Genomic DNA, 14,254 nt, shown 5'->3' on the forward strand with positions numbered 1-14,254 from the left:
TCTGTGAGCGGCATCGAGGAGCTGCAGTGCAGGTAAGGGGGTGGGGAGGGTGTTTGAATGAGTGTGTGATTGAGGGAATGAATCTGTGAATTAATGATTATATGAATAAATGAGTGTGTGTGTGTGATGTGTGTGTGATAGCATGGATGTGTAAGTGCTGGAACCTAGGCATGATGGGACTGTGATTGCTGTTAGCAATCACACTCCTATCATGCCAAGTCAGCCAGTACATGCTGAAACCTGGCCAGCTGCCCCCCTTGTGTAGTGATGCTGCCAGCAGTATGGGGTCTGCACTTACAGCCACCCTGTACCAGCATGTACTGGCTGACTTGGCATGATAGGAGTGTGATTGCTAACAGCAATCACAGTCCCATAATGCCTAGGTTCCAGCATTTACTGGATGGATGTGTAAGTGCTGGAACCTAGGCATGATGGGACTGTGATTGCTGTTAGCAATCACACTCCTATCATGCCAAGTCAGCCAGTACATGCTGAAACCTGGCTAGCTGCCCCCCTTGTGTATTGATGCTGACAGCAGTATGGGGTCTGCACATCACTTACAGCCATCCTGTACCAGCGTGTATTGGCTGACTTGGCATGATAGGAGTGTGATTGCTAACAGCAATCAGAGTCCCATCATGCCTAGGTTCCGGCATTTACTGGATGGATGTGTAAGTGCTGGAACCTAGGCATGATGGGACTGTGATTGCTGTTAGCAATCACACTCCTATCATGCCAAGTCAGCCAGTACATGCTGAAACCTAGCTAGCTGCCCCCCTTGTGTAGTGATACTGCCAGCAGTATGGGGTCTGCACATAACTTACAGCCACCCTGTACCAGCATGTACTGGCTGACTTGGCATGATAGGAGTGTGATTGCTAACAGCAATCACAGCGAGCACAGTCCCATCATGCCTAGGTACCAGCATTTACTGGTTGCCTAGGCTAACAGCAATCACACTCCTATCATGCCAAGTCATATTGCTAATTTTGTCCAATTGCGTGTTACCTACTTTTATTAAACATGTGAGTTTTTATTATTATTTTTAAAGGTGGGGGTCATTTTCGGTTTTAGCTAAGTGAACCCTGAATGTTTTGGTCCAGAATTTTCATTTTAGTTCATCCCTAGAATAAATCTAGGGAATCCTGAATTTGTAGTCGCAAAACTTTCAAGGCCCAGAAATCAGTGAGAGGAAGAGTAAAGGTTTTGTGTCATTTTACTTTATTTTAATCTGCATATTTTATTAAAGGCCATATTTTTTGTCACAGTGAAAAATGAGTGCGGCCCGCGCACGTATACAATTCTGATGAAGTGGCCCACTGCAGAAAAAACTTGGACACCCCTGGATTATGCCCTTTGTACATGCGCCCCTTTTTCTTTGATTATGATTCAATATGTAAATTGAATTTGTTGAATTAGTTGAAAAAAAATTGTTGGGTAAAAATCATGTTTTTTTGGGGGGGGGTGAGGGGGTGGGGGGGCCCTTAACAGATTCTCGCACCCGGGCCCTGAGGCGTCTAGTTACGCCCCTGTATATACTGTCTGTACATCCAGTCCGTCACCCGCTCCTGTGCGTACATCTCAATGTATAGATGTTTGCAGTGATTGCTCTCCTCCCACAGCTGGAGATGTTTGTCACACCGCGCTGCGATCATGCATTAAACATCCATTTAGCGTTTCCATTGTCACTGCGGAGCCGGGTGTGAAAGCGCAGCGCTAAATATAGCCACGGTGACTGCGGGAACAAAGCGTCGCATTACATCGCGCCCGCCGCATTACATCGCGCCCGCCGCATTACATCGCGCCCGCCGCACATCAGACCCATACGGCCCATGCGGTCTACCTAGTCGGTCCTGGGTCTAGTCTCAGATTCAGGGAACCGTATGCCTATCCCATGCATGTTTAAATCCCCTCACTGTATTACCCTCTACCACTTCTGCTGGGAGGCTGTTCCAATTATCTATCGCCCTCTCAGTAAAGTAGATACAGCATTGCGCTACATTCAGGATTTCTGAACAAAGAAACAGGCGAAGAAAACCAGAATGAAAGGAGGGGAAAAAAAAGCGATGAGTGGGGGATGCGGGGAGATGCGGTTCTGTGATCTGATTGGCTGGGAGGGATGACTGAGCCTGAATGTTACAAACTAAAGCTGATTGTATCCAAGGGATGAGCCGCACACACAGACCATTCATGCTTTTTTGACGTCAACAGCGGGAGGCGTGTCGCTGCGGAGCCGCGCCCCCTATGTTATAAAAGGCGGTGCAGGCGGCCAGGCTGGGGCAGAGCGTTAGTGCTCCGGTTGAGTGTTGGTTCCGCGTTGCTGAGCACTTTATAACCCCCTACTATTTGGCTTTTTTTGTGTGATCTCTTTAACCCCGTCACTGCCAGCCTCTCGGGACTTCATGTCTGTATTTTATCCCATTCACTGGTAAGTCTTATTACTAATTAGAATGCTGTTTGCTTGTTATTTTTTTTGTTTTACCCCTTTGAATTTTGAAGTCGTGGAGAATCGGTGAAGGGGGTGTGAAGAGAAAGGTGTAGCTCGGACTTTGCACCGGTGGGGGGGGGGGGAATCGAAATAATTCTGCGGTGTGACCACCGAATGGAAAAGAAAGGAGGGGGTTGTTTCCTGGCAGAGAAAGAGTTAATCCAAGAGGCGCTGGCTTGGTTGGCAGTGTGCCAGTTAACCCCTTTTAGCGCCTGATTAGAGCGTAAAGACCTATACGTCCTGCAGGAAGTTAATGCGGGGGGTTTCGTCTTCGCTCGACCACCTCTTAGCTGCTGGATTATCATCAATGGGAAAGTTAACCCTTTGAGTTGCTCAAGCCGTCATCTATCTCTCTGGCGTGCCAAGAGTTAAATTCGTCTCATTACGAGCTTGTAAACCCCTTCTCCCCTACTGAAAGGGTTAACCAGTCAAGTGCCCTCTGTAGTGTAGCCGCAAAGGGTTAATGCGGTTTAGGGCAACGTAAAAGATCACTTGATGGACTGTTTGCTCTCTTTCAGGTTAACCCTGTCCGTTTCTGCCTTGTTTTGGTCCTGTTTGTGCAGGTTTAACCCTTTAGCTGCCAGTTTATTGTACACATGTAGTAGCCAAAGGGTTAATGGTGAAAATCTCCCCTTTTGCCGGCGCCTAAACCTTTCACCGCTGTCTGTTTAATGGCAGCGAGGGTTTGTAATGTCTTGTCTTTGTCTGGGAATGGGGAGGAATAAAGCAAGCAGTATATACATCTGTAGGGACTGTATATACAAGGCGCGCAGGACACGGCGGGCTGTCTCCAAATTGTTTTAATGTTCTGTTTGTCTTGCGCCGGGTCTGTTCTATACCATAAGCCGACGTTCCAGATCCGCGCCTTCCGTCCGGAACCCTCCTGGGGTCTTCAGAATCTGAATTGTAACGAAGTAACTTATTGTATCAGTTTTTCTCTATGGTAACTGTTAGTCTGGCCCCCGGGGCCTCATCTGGACAGTCCTGCTGTGTGATGGCAGTGGGCTGCTGGTTTGCCCCCGGTTCCCGTCCTGTAATCTTTGTTCTGGATCGTGCTGTGTGGCTGGTACTTGGCGCCAGATCTCGCTCTAGATCAATGGGGTAACTTGTATTCTGCACCCACCCTTCGCTGCCCCCCGTCCTGCCTATGGGACCAATGCAGGGCCAGTCACCCACTGTCATTCTGCCCCTAGTGGCTTCCTCTAATACCCTTTTGCCCTGTCCTGCCAGTCTGTCCGTCTGTCATACATTCCTGATGCCCCCCCCCCCCTCTCCTCCATTGCCGCTATTGGCTGAAATTTCCCAAAAACATTTACATTTTTGGGTAATATGCAGCCGCAATCCGCCCCCGAAAAGTGAACAATCCAAATTATAAATATTTGGCAGAATTTCCTCATTTAGTCCTAAATTCCCCCAACGTTTTTCCACTCCTTTAAATATTTTTTTTATACCCTCTGCTTAGTAGATTTGCCCCGTTTTGGGGGTCCTTGTAGCCGGCTCGGTTTCGTCCCCCCCGTCTGGGTTGAGGTTCCGCTGTTTGCAGAAGGCGGAATGCGGTTCGCGCGGCAGGAGATCCGATGGAATTCGAAACTCGTAGTTATTACCCGATTCTGCGCCCAGCGATGACGGCTTCTTAACGACGGCAAACAGTGGAAAAAGTTACATTGCCCCATCAAGGAAATCTATAACAGGTGCAACGGCCGACCAGCACTGGTGGTTTTAACCTTTACATCATTTAACAGGAAAAAAAATCTGCCAACAGATCGGCCCCATTCGGCCCCCGTCTAGTCGCCCGTTTCTCCTGCTGTAAAGACTCAACAGTCGTTGGTCTCGTTTTAGATTCAGGAGCCCTATGTCTATCCCATGCGTGTTTAATTCCCTCACTGTATTACCCTCTACCACTTCTGCTGGTACACCGTTCCACTTATCTACCACCCCCTCAGTAAAGTAAAACTTCCTTCCGTCCCAGCTCTGGTTTTGGATTATGAATCACGGATTCCTTAGCTGGTCTTTTGCGGAGAATTATATCTGGAATCAATAATCGGCTGCAGATCAAGGAGATTTAACCAAAACGCGGAGATTTAGCCCCAGACGTGAGGCTCTTTTTCTCAGCCGGATATAAACTCCTGCGGCCGGCGAGGATGGAAAATTCCCTGCTTAGTCTAAAATCCCTCAATCCCCTTCTTGCCCTCCCCGCTGCGGTGGTAACGCGCAGGACAATGTCTTTCTGTTCCTCTGTGCCGTGCGTGGGTTAATCATTTGGGCTTCGATGTGAATTTTATACCGAGGGACCCTCCAGTGTCCCGGGAACCCCCCCCCCCCCCGGACTATGCATTTGTGACGGCTTTAATATGCATCGTTCAAACTGGAGAATGGGAAAGTACTCCAGCTGCAGAGCTGCAGCTTCCCACATCCATGTCCTGATGTTCTATGCCTCTTCTCAAATCGCTGCCTACCGTCGTTTGGCGGCCGCTGGCCTTAAAGTGCCGGTGCTGCCTCATGATCCCCAGTCCAGCCCTGGCTGTGAGTGTTGAGACTGGCATGTCTCAGCTGATTGGCTGAAGAGCACATGGGGTGAAAGAAGCTCGTTGGCTATATAAAAGGCAGACTGTCCGATGGAACGCTGGTATTTGTACGTTACGCTTGTGTATAAACCACCAGAAGGGGAAGATGCTTGCCTCGTGAGCTTACACTCTAATCAGAGGGTTGTTGCTCTAGATTTTTCCAGAAAAGCCCTTGTATATTTCATGGATATCCTGTCCCTTAGATTGGCCCAAAAGCCCCTCGCGAGACCGCCGTAGAGGTGATATATGAAATGCTGCTTTGCCATTGTGATCCCTTGGGTGCCCCTTGTGGCCATGTGTGGGATTGCAAGGAAGAGAGGTTTTCTCGCCTGTTTCTGTACCCCTTCTCTTTATCGTTCTGCAGACTAAGGGGGTCCGAGTTGCCCGTTTTGGGTGGAGGGGGGGGGTAATAGTTTTTGCTGTACTTTGTGTAATTTTTTTTTGTAACAAACCATTTTTCTTGCAGCACTGATTACTTGCGATCAGCTGAAATGACCGAAGTAATAATGAGCGCGCAGCCCATGGATGAGATCGGACTGAGCCCCCGCAAGGACTCCTATCAGGTATGTTGGCAAACCTGCTTTATAATCTACACTGAAAAACTGCAATACCTGCCAACTGTCTCGGTATACCCTAATCAACTCCGATTTAATGATATCTGAACAAACCAACTGGTGTTATATCGCAGCTGAAATCTCTGCTTGAGAACAGGTGACTTTGCTCAGAACGCCTTTATCTTCTCAAGTCATGCTTTTCATAAATATCCTAATTAATGGATTTTTAGATAGCGCCATCATATTCTGCAGTGCTGTACAATGAGCAAACACGACATTAGTATATAATGTAAACAAGCGGTAAGAGGGCCCTGCTCAAAGAGCTTACAATCTAGAGATGAGACGTTCCTCGATCAGTCCTTTCACTGGACACCGATTGTTTATAGCCCCAAAAGAGCCCGATCTACTAAGCATCGTGTCCTATTGAGCAGCGCCATGAGTTTTCGGAAACGTCCGTCGAGTGGTCTCACACCTGTGAGGGTCGGTGATTGCAGCCGAGTCTCTCCGTCGCTTGGGCTTTATAAAAAGTGGGATTTGTGAATGAGCCGGCGGGCCGCCGATTGCTCGCTTGTGCGTGAAAGGCCTCCGGCGCGGCACTTCGAGCAATCCGGCGCTGACGTCTCGCTAGCCAGCTGCTTCTTTTAGATCAGCTTTGAGCAGGTCTCGGTGGTCTCCATGAGATCTCTGCATTTTGGGGGGGTGATTTAGCGGGGTCATTTCATTGGCTGCACGGATAATAGAGTTCTTTAATCAATTACGTACTATAGAAACCGAATTTGTCAGCGGATCGGCCCCATTCGGCCCCCTGTCTAGTTGCCCGTTTCTCCTGCTGCAAAGACTCAAACGTTAATCGGTCGTTGGTCTCCTGCTGGTCTCCTGCGTCTGTCCCATGCATTTTATGCCGACTGTCCCTTTAAATGGCGGATATTTAACCCCTGCTTGTCTGGTAGCTGACTCTGTGCTGACATCCTATATTTTCCTTTACATAAGAAATGGTGCCTGTGCAGTGGGGGGGGGGCTTTGTGATTTACAGAGGTCGTAGGGTCACATCTTTGTAACACTGTGTACTGTATAGAAGTGGGGAGGGCTGCATGTTTAACCCTCTGTGTGCCAGAGCCTCGACACATTTTACTCAAAGGAGGCAGAGACCGTTTTGCTAGTAATATTTAGGTCACAATATATATGTTACCGTTCAAAAGTTTGGGATCGCTCAGCTGTTTACATGGAGTGATAAAGGGCCATTGGAACACAGGAGTGATGGGAGTGATAAAGGGCCATTGGAACACAGGAGTGATGGGAGTGATAAAGGGCCATTGGAACACAGGAGTGATGGGAGTGATAAAGGGCCATTGGAACACAGGAGTGATGGGAGTGATAAAGGGCCATTGGAACACAGGAGTGATGGGAGTGATAAAGGGCCATTGGAACACAGGAGTGATGGGAGTGATAAAGGGCCATTGGAACACAGGAGTGATGGGAGTGATAAAGGGCTATCGGAACACAGGAGTTATGGGAGTGATAAAGGGCCATTGGAACACAGGAGTGATGGGAGTGATAAAGGGCCGTTGGAACACAGGAGTTATGGGAGTGATAAAGGGCTATCGGAACACAGGAGTGATGGGAGTGATAAAGGGCTATCGGAACACAGGAGTGATGGGAGTGATAAAGGAGCTTTGTCTATGAAGAGATTCCATTAAAAATCAGCCGTTACGGTAGTAGCTTATAACGTTAACCCCGTCTGCGCTGGATTTCTCATACATTTAATGTTATTTTAATGGAAACAAATTTGCCTTTCTTTTCAAAAACAAGGAATTTCTAGGGGCCCTGAAGTTTTCCAATGGAAGGTTTTCTTCCTCATGATGGAAGTTTCTGCTTTAACATAACCCAGGGGTTAAAAAAAACAAATTCCTGGGGGATGTTGGTTGCTGGGGTCCCTTGAGGCTTACAGGATACCCCACAGATGAATCTATAGATTCCACCATATGGGCAGCCGCTGCAGAACGACTACAGCAGCCCAGAGACCCCCCCTCCCCAAAAAAAGCCTTGCACGGTTGGTACTCTGACTTTTTCCTCCCCGAGGAGGAACGTCTCATTCCGCGTGCCACAAAAACAAAGACTGCGGCAAATGCTTGTCTCGTCTCTGCCGTTTCTGCTTATTTAGTGAAACTGTAGCTCGGAATCTTCAGTCCGGTTTCCATGGAGATTTTCCATGACTGGAGTCCAAGGTCACTTCTAGGTGTTGGATACGAGACACCTGATCGCATGGTAATGAAGCGAGGGGTCTCCTGGAATGAGTCTGGGGACGCTGATGGACGGGGGAGAGGGTTTCTTTGGTAGCAGAGACTAGTGACCGGCTTTAGGAGAAGGGACATAGAATCCTCCCGCAGATTGGCCCTATTTGGCCCCCCATCTAGTCGCCCATTTCTCCTGCTCTAAAGACTCGTTAGTCTCACCTTAGATTCAGGAGCCGTATGTCTATCTCATGCATGTTTAATCCCCTCACTGTATTACCCTCTACCGCTTCTGCTGGGAAGTTGTTCCCCTTATCTACTACCCTCTGAGTAAAGTAAAACCTTTTGTATATCTCCTTTAAACAGTTTAAAATAACAGGGAAGTTAAACGAGGACAGAAACTGTAAATGTCTTTCCGCTCCGTTGCTGCAAAAAAACAAATGCTTCCGGTAAATTGAGTTTGTGGAGCTGCGGAGTATTTTGTTCCACATTCGCTTTGCATTATGAAGGGCCCTGTATAATGTATAGGTAATTCATTGAAGTCTTATAACAATTTGTTTCATATCACTCACTATAACCTCGGCTTGGCTGGCCCTCTATAATGTAACGTAAAATCAGTGACGGTTCTCACCTGTTGAGTTATACATTATACAGGGCCAGCTCACCCCTTCTATCAGGAGAAACTGCTAGTGCTGACCCTTCATAATGAATAGCGAAGATAATCGAACAGAACCCCTCTGTTTATGGAGATGCTTTTGTCTATCTAGAAAAGTAACGGGGTTAATGCTGTAAATGACTATTGGAGCTGGAAACGGCCGATTTTGTTTTTAATGGAATATCTTCATAGATGTACAGAGGCCCTTTATCACTCCCATCACTCCTGTGTTCCAACGGCCCTTTATCACTCCCATCACTCCTGTGTTCCAATGGCCCTTTATCACTCCCATTGCTCCTGTGTTCCAATGGCCCTTTATCACTCCCATCGCTCCTGTGTTCCAATGGCCCTTTATCACTCCCATCACTCCTGTGTTCCAATGGCCCTTTATCACTCCCATCGCTCCTGTGTTCCAATGGCCCTTTATCACTCCCATCACTCCTGTGTTCCAATGGCACGATGTGTTCACTGATCCAAGTTTAAGGTTAAGACTAATTGATGGTTAGAAAACCCCTTTTGTAATTTGTTACAGCCAGAAATGTCCTTGTTTTCCATGAAAACAGCTGAGTGACCCCAAACTTTTGACCGGTAGTGTGCGCGTAGCTGAGCCATTTGAGCGACAGGCTGTGGAAGCAGAGGTTTCGGTAATAAATGTCTTGGCCGAGGAATATAGGTAACGTGACGATTTCTACCGCTGTTGAAAGGATGACTTTGTGGAAACTTTGATTTCTGCCGCGTCGGCTTCCTCGGCAGCTGTTTTCGGGTGACCTTTGCGTTGCAGTCGTGCAAAAAATGCTTATTTTCATTTTTTTTTTTGTGTTCAGATTTTAATTTCCTTGCTTTCAAGTAGCGCGACCCCAACACGTGGCGATGCTCCCTGTGGAACGGAGCTAAAAAAAATAATCTTTCGGCTTAAAGAAACCATTAAGCCTTTTATAATCAGCGTTCAGATAGCATCCTGTGATTGGCTGCTGCTTGCTACTGAGCATGTGCTCCAGGCATACTAAAGTATGCTCCCTGCATTCAGTAGAGGTGGCTGGGGGAGGGGTTAAATAAAACAGAACTCCGAAAACTAAGAGTGCGGCATGTATGTGTATAACGTAAATATATAATAATAATGTAAGTATTTTGTGGTCAATATATGTTGACTATACCTAGTAAATACTCTGGGATACCATGGTGATCTCTCTTGGAAAAACACAATTTTTTTTTATATAATGGGTATAAATGCTATAATACTATTACTCAATGAAACATTATAGAATGTGGGCACAATGTAATTTAACCTTTGATGTTCCTTACATTCTCCTGCCCTATACTAGACAGACAAAATATTTAGCAACCATAGTTTAATCGTTTTCTGTAAATAATAATAATTAAAAAAAAAAAAAAAAAAAAAAAAAAAAAAAACCTTAACAAAGCAGGATTTCTAGATTTTTCTGACTGGTCGTTTTTTTTTTGTGCTAAAAGTTCCAACTGAAATGAATGTTATTTTGTTCTCATGCGAAATCCCACCCTTCCTGACGGTCTCATAATTACTCGTATTTGTACTCTGCTAAAATAACTTCCAAAGTCCCAAAGACTTCTGGTTTTGGCTTAAAAAAAAATAAAATAATATATATATATATATATATATATATATTTTATTATATTTCAGAATGTCCAGATCTGACCTTTCAGGGCTTTTCTATATTCTCCATTCTGCTAGAAATTCATATATATTATCACAAGGGGCATTTAAAAGTTGGGTGTGTAGGACATCAAGATGGAAAACGTAGTATCAGTGATTTATTTATACAATTAAAACATTTGTTTTTCCCCCTACAGATTTTCCCAGATCCCTCCGATTTCGATCGCTGCTGCAAGCTGAAGGACCGGCTGCCCTCCATTGTGGTCGAACCCACGGAAGGCGATGTCGAGAGCGGAGAGTTAAGGTGGCCACCGGAGGAGTTCCTGGTGGAGGACGAAAAAGACGACCGCGACGAGACAAAGAATGAAAAACAGGAGCAGTAACTTAACCAGTGTCACCGTAACTGAATCTTATTTTGGAGGGGGACGCGCCCGCCAACGGCTTGACTGTGAATCCGTTAGAGGTTTTATGTTAAAGACGACAAATTCCAAGGTGCACCTGTGGGACTTCTTGTTTCTTGTGGGAATACCGCCTTCGATGTGATCAAAATCAGGAAGTCTCGAAGAAATATTCTCGCTGTTTTCGTTCTCTCCAATATTCAGAGATTGCTATCTTGAGTTTGTTTTTTTTTTTTGTGTCCTAAACCTAGAGGCAACCGCATCGCCTCTAGGGGCGTCGAGACCAGGCGATAACTGTAGGGTAGAGTTCACCTCCAGTAATGGCACCAAACTTCTCCAAGGACGTACATTTAAGTCATCTCTCAATGTGAATGTCTGTTCATAAGAAAATTAGATTTCCAAGATAAGCTTCCAAGGAAAGTTTTCTTTAGAAGAGATCTGGCTTCTTTCATCCAAAACCCGCCGGTCAAATGACCTTTTATGACCATATCATGAACTTGGAGAACACGTGCAAGCACTCTACAACGAATACAGGGAAACTATTATAACGCACACATATCATGTATCTTACTTCCTATCTGTTTCTCGATCTGTGTATTCCGATTGGATTCCAAATTGGTTATTAGAACGATCACGTGGGGGAGGGGCAGTTCTCCGCTATTGCCACCATCATTGTCTACTAAGAAGTTGCTACTGTGTATTCACTGTTCATTTGAATGGACCCGCGCTTCATTGTCCAGTAGCCTTCTTGCGCGAGTATACAGACATTTCACGTTTCAGCTCACGATCTGTGGTTGCGGTTTTTGGAATTTGCCCCGTTGTGGATACGATTTGTTCGATCGGTGTGGTGTACGTAGATTTTGGGGGGAGGGGAATAACATAATCATTAAAGTCTGCTGACATCGCCATACAAATCTATGAGAAAAAAAATAAATAAATATATATATATATATATATATATATATATATATATATATTTGGAAATAACAGGAAATATATAGCGATAGATGACTTTTAGACGGAGGTATTCCTGTTACGATAGCACATTTAAGTCATCAAAGCATTCTTTATTTCTTTTCTTTAGCCGTAGGAAGTTGAGGGACGTTAAGAATGTTTCCTCGAGGATCTCCTGTGCTGGTTGCTTTCATGTGATGGCTGACAGTCCTAAAAATAATCATATCCGTTCCCTTCCGTAGGGATAAACCCCCCCATGTACTCCATTAAAGTGGTCTGTCCTTCAGGATGCCATTACTTCGGACACAATAGGGTTTTCTCCATTATGCTCCAGGCTTCCATTAGCTTTTTTTTTTTTTTGTCCCTTTTGTTGCAATAACCATTGAATCGTAAGAATAATATACCTCGGTTTAAAATGCTGATGGCTATGGAGGAAGTACTGGGTTTTTGGGGTTTTTTTTTTTTTTTTTTTTTTTTTTTTTACACCAATCAGCCGGTCGGCCGTTATTTGTAGCGTCTGGTTCTGGTTTCATTAATATAGCAATAACTTGTCTGTGCTTTTTTTGGTCGACGCAAAAATGTAAACGTTTTATCTCATGTGTATCTTGCTAGTGACACGTGTAGAGCGTTAATGGCAAAAAAAATAAGTAGAAAAAAAAAAAAATGTCTATGATCTCGTCTGGAAAAAGTTCTCCTCGTCCACCGACCGAAATGTCTCCGGTCCAGACCCGACTGTGTCCGTTCTTTTGTAGTCTATCTTCGTAGGGTGTTTTGTGAACGGTTAAATGTGACGTCTAAGCATGAACGTAACACGAGTCGTCTGTTATACGAGGGCGACGGCGAGAGGTCCGCTTTGTGACCTCCTTCTGGATCCACCATCAGGCGTTGCTATCAAGTGTCCCGTTGACCAATGGAAGGTCCTCTCCAGGAACCTTTGTGTCTGCATCCTGTTAGAGTATTGTATTTTTCAATTTTGTTAATGTATCTGCGAACAAAAGCACTCCGGTAAAAACAAAAAATCTGTTGTAAAATAGTATATATATAAATATATTTCTGTAATTTTTTGAGGCTCAGGGAGAAGCTAGCGTTTTTTTTTGTTTTGTTTTTTTCTTTCAAACTACTTTTTTTTTGTCACTGTGACAGTTGTAAATAAAGTTTTGAAATTGCTTTCCAAAACTGGCAATGTTGTATTTATTTGCAGGAATCCTTGAGGTTGTAAGGGACATAAACCACTAAATAAAAAAACCCATTAAATAAAGACATACACTGCTTTTTGGATAAATCAGGCCGTGGCTTTTATTTAGTTTCACCAATATAACCAACTATAAACTGTAACTTCTTAAACTCTGTAACCAATATAATATAAACACAAGCCCAGAGCACCATATAAACACTTTAACCCTGCCAACCGCCCTGAAAGCCAGCCAGCATATCAATATTTCCAGTTCCCCCCCCATAATAAATAGGGTAACTTTACCCCGATAAAAGCCACGACAAATAAAAATATATAAAAAAAACATAAGGGTGGGTGGGAGGGCGCATCTTCATCAACTCTTCCACGTTGATTCTTCGGCTCACCACTTCGCTACCGCTCACCAGGTCATTGCGGTAATCGCTTAGCGGATCGCCAGGTAAGTGAAATCTCCCCTCAGAACGCACCTATTTATAGGTGCAATTCCCGCCCTTTAGCACAGCGCGAGGCACCCACGCGGGCACCAAAAGGCAACACGAGCCACTCAAAAAGAGCGCAGGTTAATTTATAGTTATATATGCCCTATTTTTTTTTTTATTTTTTTTTATATATATAACAGCTAACCTGACCTTTCCATGACCTATCTGCCTAACCTGCACATACACTAAATTAACCCTAACTTGTCCCCACAACCTCATGTCAGCCTGCCCTATTTGTTCAGGCTTTATCATTATCTTACATTTTTTTTTTTTTTTTTTTATATACCATATTTTATAATTTATTTAACATCTACAATCCACGTCCTCCAGCAAGCTCAGTCTTGCAACGTTTTTAAGTTTCTACTTAAAATGCACATTTTTGCATTTTTCCTTCCATGTATTTCTTGCAGATGTATATCCGTGCACAGTCACGTATATATTATAAACATCAAGTCGAAGGTGATGCCCTTTTATTGAACCGAATCTGAAAACCTAACCCTTCCGCTATTAGGATCGCATATCTCTTTAGATGGAATCCGAGATCCTGAAATCCTATGATTTATCATTAAAAACGCCATGTTCTCCATCTAATATGGGTATTCATTTTCCTGTATGGCATCTTTCCCACTTGCCCTTCCCCACCAGCTTTTTCACTATTACTTTGTTGCCCTCTCCCCTCCCCCAATCAATTTTTATTTTTTTACACCCATATCTTCCTTTTCCCGCAATCTGTAACTCCATGATCTGGTGTGCGAAGGCTCGGGCTCTGGTCAAGACGGCTGCCTGGAGCACTTATTACTAATGGCTTATCGGTCAGATTCTTAAAGGGCAAGTCCCAAAAATATTCTCATTTTGTTCCATTAAACTCCCTTTATCTGCAAACCTGGAGCCGCTGTTGCTGTCAGTCATGTGATATTTTGGGTGACTTTCCCGGCTCAAACACCACACTGAGCTGATGCTTTATGGCAATGCTAATGAAGTCCGTTAGTGTCAGGCTGGGTAAATTAATACTGGGCTGTTCTATGGTTTCTCACATGCAGTATAAGGAGTAGGGGTGTTTGTCTATTAGATTGGGGCTCAGATAACGGCGAACTCATACAATATATATG

At 44.7% G+C, this 14,254-nt stretch overlaps 1 protein-coding gene across 1 annotated transcript; it reads left to right on the forward strand.

Moving 5' to 3' along the window:
- Nucleotides 1-2,402: 2,402 nt before the first annotated feature.
- Nucleotides 2,403-10,505, forward strand: LOC149281668 (protein LBH-like). Its single transcript, XM_089499118.1, has 3 exons — nucleotides 2,403-2,428; nucleotides 5,519-5,615; nucleotides 10,320-10,505. The coding sequence occupies exons 1-3, from the start codon at nucleotides 2,403-2,405 to the stop codon at nucleotides 10,503-10,505; spliced, it is 309 nt and encodes a 102-aa protein (XP_089355244.1).
- The last annotated feature ends 3,749 nt before the right edge of the window (nucleotides 10,506-14,254 follow it).

The sequence above is a fragment of the Sceloporus occidentalis genome, unplaced genomic scaffold (genome assembly GCF_023333645.1).
Source record: "Sceloporus occidentalis isolate IW3139 unplaced genomic scaffold, rSceOcc1.0.p SCAF_129, whole genome shotgun sequence".
NCBI lineage: Eukaryota > Metazoa > Chordata > Lepidosauria > Squamata > Phrynosomatidae > Sceloporus > Sceloporus occidentalis.